A 9,167-nucleotide genomic window follows, 5' to 3' on the forward strand; every position below is an offset into this window, starting at 1 on the left:
GGACTTGGGATTGTCGACTCTATTGCCAGGCCGCTGAGAATCTTTTGTGACAATACTGCAGCCGTCCATTTCTCCAGAAACGACAAATATTCTAATGGTGCCAAGCACATTGAGCTTAAATATTTTGTTGTCAAGGAGGAAGTTCAGAAACAAAATGTGTCTATAGAAAATATGAGGACAGAGCTCATGATTGCAGATCCTTTGACAAAAGGTTTACAACCGAAGACTTTTAAAGAGCATGTTGAAAGAATGGGTCTTAGTTGTAATCCATGATATTAGTTGAGGATTGTATTATGTTTATTTCTTTGACACTTAGATATAATTGATTATGTTTCTGATTTTCCTGTTCTTCAAATATATGTACATGTATGGTTTTGAATGTATGATTACAGGAATTGTCTTTGACAAAGACATAATGTTTGACCATTAAAGATACTTCTCATTTATGGACTATGGTTAAATAATTTGCTAGTGTTGTGGTACTTGGAAGGAACTGTGTCATTATATTGATGTGGAACCGCCTTGACTCGCATTAGTAAGTTGTTTAATTATGGTATTATGATGACCCAAGTGACTATATATGGATTAGAATGATGCGCGCCTAATGTTTATATCATTTCTAACCAAAGTATGGTCATATGGGTCAAGTGGGAGAATGTTGGGTTTTGACCCACATGACCACATCGTGGTCAGTTACAATCCCGTGAGAAGTGGACGCATTATCCTTGATGGTAGGATAACATAACGGGTCTCACCCTCTGCCTAGTAAGAGAACACAGAAAAGGGACTCCATCGCCTGGGTGTTCGAACAGGGGCCAAGAGGGAGATACGAACAAGGATTTGATCATCCAGAAAGGAGAGGAAGCTTTGATCGTTCAATCTTTCAATGGATCCAGGTACGCTTCCTTTATTTGAAGACTGGTTCATGATCCTATTTACAGATGTGATTAACATCATCATCTTATTCAGTAGAGTTGAGCTGCAGTTCTTATCAGGGGTAAAACCAATCTTGAGTTGGATCAGGGCTTGCAACAAAGCAAACCTGACACAATAAATGAGTCGGAGAAATTTAATACTGCCTTCGGACCTCATGAGTTAGCAGTGTATATGTTTGCGGTATAGGCAACTGAACCATGAACGGACGCATCTGATACGGGGTCACCCTCCGGTGGTACCATAGATTATCGAAACCAAAAAAGATCATGAAATTTAGATTTAGGTATTGGCCGTTAGCAATTTTGTAAGATATGTGAAACATTCCAACTTTGAAAATTTTATAGAGGTTATCAATTTTATTTACTAGTCTGAGTTTAAACCGTTAAAAGTCAATAAAACTTCAGAAGGTATGCTGTCTCATTATCACATTTTGTAATGGTGCCATTTTTTTTATTATGTCAGTATATTTCATTTAGTATACCGAATATGGTACGCCATCAATTCCGTATATTAGTACGGTATGGTCATCTGCTGTGACTTTTGCAGTGGAAAAGAGAAGTTTAAAATGAATGCGTTAGATGTAAGTATGCTGTAAAAATCAAATTTGATGGTATGACCACCCTTAAATAAATTTAAGTTTAAAAGTAGGCTGGGGTACCCCTTGAAAAGACCTCTTGTCTGCGTAGCACAAAAGCATCGGTGCAACTTGCTGGCGTTGTGGAATAGGACAGTTGAATAAGGGGACATAGGTGGCCTGAGTCACTATCCCGGAGACTAATAAGGGCATGGCGTAGATCCAACAACCGATGTGCCTTGCATCATTCCCCAGTGAAGTAGCGAATGAGCATAGTACATGAGCAACATTTCAGTCTAATCTATTATTCCCTCTCCTTTCTCCTTCAATACTCGTATCAGAGCATTCATGCTTCAAGTTCTTGAGCTTCTATGTGGTCCTCTGTTCTACTGTAACCATGCTGTTTTTTGCCCCCTGTCGTGGATTTTGGAACAGTGATCAATCTGCTGTTATTTTTAGGCTGGGTGGCATTTTTTACGCCTCCAAAATTGAGTTATTTCATGGAATAAGACACCAGATGGTACCTTGAAATTCAGAAATGCTGAAGAATAAGCGTCTTCTTGGGCCACCTTAGAAAAAGGGCCAGAACAAACAATAAAACTTTACGACATTTTTTTTCGTACACGTTCATTTAAAAATGAGAGGAAAAAAAAACATGAAATCTAATCTGTGCCCTTTTTAATTACGACTGGAAGATGGTAGCGGTTACCACCGGAGATTCCATGCCAGTATTACGCGGACCTGCAGAATCTTCTGCAGGCACCGTCAAATAGCTTTCCTTTTTTTAAATTTAACATTTCGGAAAGTAATCATTGTCATTCAATGTAGATTTGGTTAATAGGGGAAAACGTATCATTTCTTGGATTCTTTCTTTCCTTTTTTGTTTTGGTAAAAAATCGTTATAGATTTTTAAGGGCAAAACGTGGCTACTCACGTCGCATTCTTGCGTATTGAGATGGAAGGTCAAATTGCGCAGCTTAACCTCTATAACGAAACTTATGCATGCCAAAAATGAGAAAGCAATGCAAGACAGACGTCTACATAGGCGACCGGTGGATACCTTTGAAGGGCCCCCACCCTAGCTACTTCCCTTCCCTCTTCCGCTCTTGGTCACAAATCTCTCTCTTCCTCCATCTCTATCCTCTCACCTTCCTCTCTCCATGGCATCCGGAGCCCATTTGGGCTTTGGTCCTCTCCTGCTCCGCTACGTTTCTTTGGTCCTCGTGGCCTCTTTGCGGCGAGTGACGGCGGGGAGATTGAGCCCGGCGGCGTGTGATCTGTTCAACGGGAGCTGGGTCTACGACGAGTCATACCCGCTCTACGACTCGGAGAGTTGCCCCTTCAATCGCCGCGAGTTCGATTGCCTCAGGTACGGCCGCCCCGATAAGCTGTACCTCAAGTACAGATGGAGTCCCAATGGCTGCGACCTCCCAAGGTGAGGCCCTCATCCTCCATTCCTCCTCTCTCTCTCTCTCTCTGTACGTCTCTCTATAATATGGAAGTGTTTGAAGTTTTAAGAGGGAATTAATACGGGGATTGGAGTTGTAGATTTGATGGCAGAGACCTACTGAGGAGGTGGAAGGGAAAGAAGATAATGTTCGTGGGTGACTCGTTAAGCTTGAATCAGTATGACTCGCTCCTGTGCCTTCTCCATGCGGCGGCGCCCAACGGGAAGACAAGCTCTACCGACACGGGGACGCTCAAGACGGTCACGTTTGAGGTTCGTGTTTCTGTCTCTGTTTCAGACTAGGATTCCATTGGTTCCATTGGATAGGAAATGTTGCTGTAGCGCCCATGCATACCTGCTTTAATTATGGAGAAATAATTGGTTCCATAAAACCAAACACACGGAAAGGAGAAAAAAAAGCCAAAGCACCTTCCTTTATATTGATTTATGGTTGGACGACCCGTCTCCCAGCCAAAAGGCGGACTTTAAAACTTTCTCTTCATTAGGAGATTTATTGTGGATTGGTAATGCTAGCTGGACTTGAACAGGGACCAACTAATTGGACTCTGTATTTAGTGTTGGGAAAATGGCAGGTGGACCCAATTTGTACCTGAGTTATGCAAATATTTTTGGTGATCTACATGTTATTCTCAATGTTTTAGTATATCAGGAGCCCTAATGGTGTTTTAGCTCAAGAGATCGATCCATGTTTGGGTTCCCTTCAGTTTCTTACTCTCTCTCTTTTCCTAGTTTTTTTTCCCTCTTATCCTTGTCTTCCCTTTGTTTTTTTTCATTTTCTTTGCTCTCCCATATCATGCATCTACCAAATGCATGACAAGTTCTCGTCTATTTGAAGAAGTAAAATTATCATCTTTACATGGTGTATCCGACAAGAGCTAAGACGTATTTACAAGCCAATCCACGTCCACGTACACAAACTCCCAAAGCTACGTCTTTTCTATGTGGAAGTGGAGATTGTTGAGCCACTCCCACAAATTTAGCACCCTAAATGCTTCCTCCTAGTGATGTTTCTACACAAATAAAATCACGACTTTTGCTCTCATAACAAATTAACAACAGTTATGAGTTTCAAAATATGTTGCACTAAAAAATTATTTTAATGGTTTTAGGCTATATTAGCAATTAAAACTAAATCTTAGAAAGTTCATGTATAATTCATGCATAGCTTCTATTAAACTTTTGCCTTCTGAGTACGTAATTTTCATATGCAACATCAAGAACCCAAGGAACATTTTAGTTGAAAAGACTCCAAAGTATACTTGCCTAAGAAAATTAAATACGAAATAACATAATTTAATCATTACTAAACTGAATTATCTATTCAATCAAGCCAAGCATTAATTGGTGCATCAATGGAGAAGACATACCGGCAATAGAGGCATATATATTGTGTTGTCAGAGCTTCAAAGGTTATACGATGAGTTTAAATGCTTGATTGATCATTTTATGGGGTAGATTTCGCAGGACAATTAATTTGTCGCATATAATTCATCAACCTGACAGAGCCATTAAAGACTTTTAAAATATCCTTGTAAACCCAGTGAATGCCAACGAAAAGTGCATGGTACATCAATTATACTAAGAAACTTGTCTCATACTGGCATTTGCTTATCTAACTAAAAGATAAAAAGTCTAAAAAGACATTTCTTTTGAACTAAACTCCGGGTTTCACGAGTGAAACTCTACTCCATAACTTGATTTTAAAGTAGAACCATGCTGCTGTCTTTAATTGCATGTACGGCAGCTGCTTGGGTGCTTGGTTATACACTCGATGCATGCCATGCATGTGGTGCACATATCCATGGTAAATGCCGAGGTGCATTTACGTGATTTTAGCCGTTGATTAGTTAATGAATGGCTTAGATCAAATTATGGCTAGCCACTCGCTAACCAGTTCTTTTCTTTTGTACATATGAGAAGAAATTGTTTTAATATCTCCATGGCGTGACTGAGGGAAAACATCCTCTTCCATCGCTCATGCATGGCAGTGGAGGCTGCGCCTTCACCGCTGAAGTACGCAACTACCAGAACCGTGCCATCGTCATATTCTCTCTTTCCCTCGCGGAGACAATCAGAGTCAGATCCGACCATCATTGAGGTGGTGGATCGATCATCGGTGACGGCCGGCCTTGAGGCCGTCGGATCCCGTGACGTAGGCCGCGACCACGACGCCTCTGAGGTTGGACGCGAAGGGGGCCATGTCTGAGATCCGGCGGGGGCAACCTGTGGTCGGAGAGGTCGAGGAGTGGCTTCCCGTCCGCCTCCACGAAACGGTGGACAGGGTGAAGCTCGTGGCCTCTCCTCCCGTGGGTGAGCTTCTGAAGGCGTCGAAGCCGTCGTCGGCCGTGGAATCGGAAGACAAGAAGAGCGGGGTCTTGGGCTCGGTGCGGATCGACTGGCATCAAATAAGCTTCTTGCCACCTCAGCTTTTCTTTCCACTAAGGTGGAGAAGAGGAGAACAGTTGTTCGCTGAGGTGGTGGACCAGTCCAATTAGGAACCAACACTCACAAACCAACCTACATTTCCTTTTTTTTTTCTTGCGTTATTTTTTATTATTATTATCTATTTTTATAAGTGTTAACCTATAGTTGAACTATCCATCATTGAGCTAGAGGACTTGACAACCAATAAACCTATATAGGATGACTCCAAGTAGTTGTCCCTGATGAAGCTCTTGTGAAGAATTGGTTAATGGAGGAGATGACAAGTATAACCCTACCCAAATAATGGCCGAGATTTAAGAGTCCTATAGCTGATAAACATTAAAAAACATCATTGTTAGACCCTATATCTAATGCAGTCGTTTCACATACAGGTACAAGTTGCGATATCATTTTTTGGGATGCTAACATGCAACTTGCATACAATTTTGGTGTAAATTCCAAATAACTTTTCCCCCACTCTTTCATTCCTAATTGCAATTCCATGTTCTATATAATATACGGCTGAAAGAATCAAATGTTCTTGTAGGACAGCGTCCTTCTTCGTTTTGAGGAAATCAAATATGTCCATATTCAGTACGTTTCCGTAGGTGGCAATTCAAAGCATATTTGTGCTAATAGAATTAAATATTTATTCATAAATAAAGTAGCATCAAAGCTTTTGGTACCCACTCTATTGCTAGCTAGGAAGAACTCTTCCCGGCAAATATTGCGAGTTCTACCTCATTGTTGAACTACAAGTTAGCGTCTGCATTTTTTTTTTTTTAAAAAAGTATCATTAATCTTGAGTTGGCTACTACAAGGTTAGTGAAGGGTAACAAAGGTATTTTGAGGAAAAAAAAACTTATGCATGTTAGTTATAAATTGTACATAAACCAAAAAGGGGACTTCAAGCTAAAATTTTAATTTTTATCAGAGCGTGCAAATTTCAATTATCAAAATGATCTACATGATATCTTTGATTGAAAAACAACTAAAAGAACCATGCTTAATTAATGCATCCGCCTTTCGAGTCACCCAACCCAAGTCAGCGTCCGTTGGACAGGAGACTACCATTCAATAGCATGCCTTTGGGGACCAAATGGAACACGGTCCACGTGCTTTAAGTTGGCTTCACAAAAGGAACGAAGAAGTACCATTGGAGCCGGATTCGGTACAAATTTTATGCTTGGTAGACGTTGCATGGGTTTTACGAGGCTCGCACAAAAGTGATCATTTGCTAAAATTCCGTAAAGCACGTTCTTTGCACCGCACGGCAAAGAAGCCTGGGATTTTAGCAAAGGGAAAGACCCCCTCCCCCTCCTCTCCCTGCAAAGCTTTTTTTTTTTTCCACTCCAATCTACCATGATCGCTGAACATCATCTCTGTTTGCTCGGATGGGGTGGTTTTTTTTTTTTTTTTTTGCTTCTTTTGTCTGTCTCTCTCTGTGTGTGTGTGTGTGTGTGAGAGAGAGAGAGATGTATTAGTACTTCTTCCTTTTTATTAGAACCTCATCTCTAGGCAGACTAGGCTCCATGTGAGGGGTCCCAGATTGTTGTGTTAATTTTCTAGCATATACTTTTTGGCTCAAGAAATAAGCTAACATTGGGGATTGTTACAGGATTATAATGTGTCGGTGATGTACTACCTCAGCCACTACTTGGTGGACATTGTCAGGGAGAAGATTGGACGGGTTCTCAAGCTCGATTCTATACAAGGTGGTCGAGTGTGGCTCGGCGCCGACGTGCTTATCTTCAATACATGGCATTGGTGGCCTACAAGGGGACCCTCCCAACCGTGAGAACGGCATCCAAGCTCCTTTCTTTCTTTCTTGCTTGCTTGCTTTTTTGCACCGTCCTTATAACTATAGGACGGCCGATTACTCTTTATTTTTGGAGCTAAACACTTTGTGGTGCAGGTGGGACTTTATTCAAGACGGCAACAAGATATTGAAGGACATGGACCGCAACGAGGCTTTCTCTAAGGCACTGGCCACATGGGCCAGATGGGTGGACTCCAATATCTATCCAGCCACAACTCAAGTCTTCTACCAGGGAATCTCTCCGTCCCATTACCAGTAAGTCACAGCAGCATGTCGATTAGAAATTATCTCTGAGGACATCTTCTTACGGTCTGTTCTTGTTTTCGTAGTTATAAAGATTAGGGTAGACAATTGCCGGAACTTCGAATTTCATGACACAACGAACATCAGCCCCTAGCACATCTAGTTATAAGGGTATCAAGTTCAATGTTCATCTATGTTTTGAGGTAGTGGCATGTTGGGCTATTGTCGAGTGATTTCATCCCCGACAACTTTAAAGTCTCATGAAGTTTTCCTAGGTCAATGATTTGAATCTTGAGCGGTGTTATCCATTAAAATTTTAATCATGCGTAAGTTACCTCGAGAATTTATAGGATTTATGTCTCAACATTAGTCCACTAATTTACATGTTGGACTCCCTCCTAATCTCAAAAAAAAGGTCGCATGAGACTTGATATTCCTTGCATGATAATAATAAAATTTAAAAATATATAGTTTAAAAAAAACAAACAATTACCTATCTTACATAATCTTTTGCTGGAAAAATTTTTGTATGCCTTTAAATGTTTGTGCTTCTAGAAGCTCAAACATTTATTTAGAGGTGAAAGGAAGAAGCATAGGTAATATTTTTGGAGAAGGATGGGAAAATCACATAATTTTCTTATTTTCTTCTCCACCTTTTTCTTACTCACGCAATCAATTTTCTTGTAGTAGCTTTCACTATTTTATTCCAAGATTGCTTTCAGTTTTATCTCTCTTCTCCTTTCTCCCGATATTCAAGAATGCTTCTTTCAAATTTTTAACCAAAAAACAAAAAGAAATCAACCCTGTTTTTTATTACAAACATTTTTTTACTGACGTGTGATTATTTGGAAATTAGTGGACAGGATTGGGGCGGGTCGTACAGAGAGAGTTGTTCAGGGCAAAGACAGCCACTGAACGCATCAACATATCCTGCAGGGCCATTGCCGGAACAAGCCATCGTGAAGAATGTCTTGCGTACTATCTCGAAGCCAGTATATTTGCTGGATATAACCCTCCTATCGCTGCTCAGAAAAGATGCCCACCCATCAAAGTATAATGGTGTCCACTTCCAAAACGACTGCACCCATTGGTGTGTTGCTGGCCTTCCGGACACATGGAACCAGCTCATGTATGCGGCTCTTGTAAGCTGAGAGTGAGATGGCATATATATAGGATTCTTATGAAAATAGGTGGGCAAAGGTAACCATGCATTGAAATGAATAATGATTCGATTAATAATGATGCTTTGTGCTATAGGCCCTGATTGAGTTTGGATTGACCCAACCAAAATTGAGCTAGGATTCAAGCTGATATGTCTCGGATAATCCGACCCAAACCAAACTTGAATCCATATGAATATATAATATGCATATATTAAATATGATATGAGGGTCCACGTTGTATTCACTTTGTCATCTCTCTAGCTTATTTTGTTTTACTTTTAGATATTGTTCATGAACACATTAACATGTAACTTTGGCTGGACTGATCCAACTGGCCCAATCGCATCTAAGCCATGATTTTGAACTCGAGATTAAAAAATTGAGATCGGGTTGGGTTTGGATTGAGGTCCAAAGCGACATCCGACTCCGACGCAAACGAGGGTTTGGAGCCATGTGACTTTGCAGACCTAACAGTACACGTGGCTGCAGTTTGCACGGTCTCACCGTTCGTTGTTCAAACGTGTTGCGTCCTCGTCCATC

General features: G+C 40.8%; 1 protein-coding gene across 1 annotated transcript; it reads left to right on the top strand.

Annotated features, from left to right (window-relative positions):
- Nucleotides 1-2,583: 2,583 nt before the first annotated feature.
- On the top strand, nt 2,584-9,063 carry LOC103701283 (protein trichome birefringence-like 38). Its single transcript, XM_017846412.5, has 5 exons — nt 2,584-2,945; nt 3,059-3,230; nt 7,021-7,196; nt 7,318-7,476; nt 8,321-9,063. The coding sequence occupies exons 1-5, from the start codon at nt 2,671-2,673 to the stop codon at nt 8,613-8,615; spliced, it is 1,077 nt and encodes a 358-aa protein (XP_017701901.4). The 5' UTR covers nt 2,584-2,670; the 3' UTR covers nt 8,616-9,063.
- The last annotated feature ends 104 nt before the right edge of the window (nt 9,064-9,167 follow it).

The sequence above is a fragment of the Phoenix dactylifera genome, chromosome 12, assembly GCF_051530095.1.
Source record: "Phoenix dactylifera cultivar Ajwa chromosome 12, Ajwa_hap1_PhDact_Kaust_v1.1, whole genome shotgun sequence".
NCBI classification, from domain to species: domain Eukaryota; kingdom Viridiplantae; phylum Streptophyta; class Magnoliopsida; order Arecales; family Arecaceae; genus Phoenix; species Phoenix dactylifera.

Excerpts from the sequence above, each read along its gene's own strand:
- LOC103701283 (XM_017846412.5), top strand. The coding sequence starts at position 2,671 with ATGGCATCCGGAGCCCATTTGGGCTTTGGTCCTCTCCTGCTCCGCTAC. Across the intron at positions 3,231-7,020 it reads TCAAGACGGTCACGTTTGAG|GATTATAATGTGTCGGTGAT; the intron begins GTTCGTGTTTCT and ends GGATTGTTACAG. Across the intron at positions 7,477-8,320 it reads ATCTCTCCGTCCCATTACCA|TGGACAGGATTGGGGCGGGT; the intron begins GTAAGTCACAGC and ends TTTGGAAATTAG.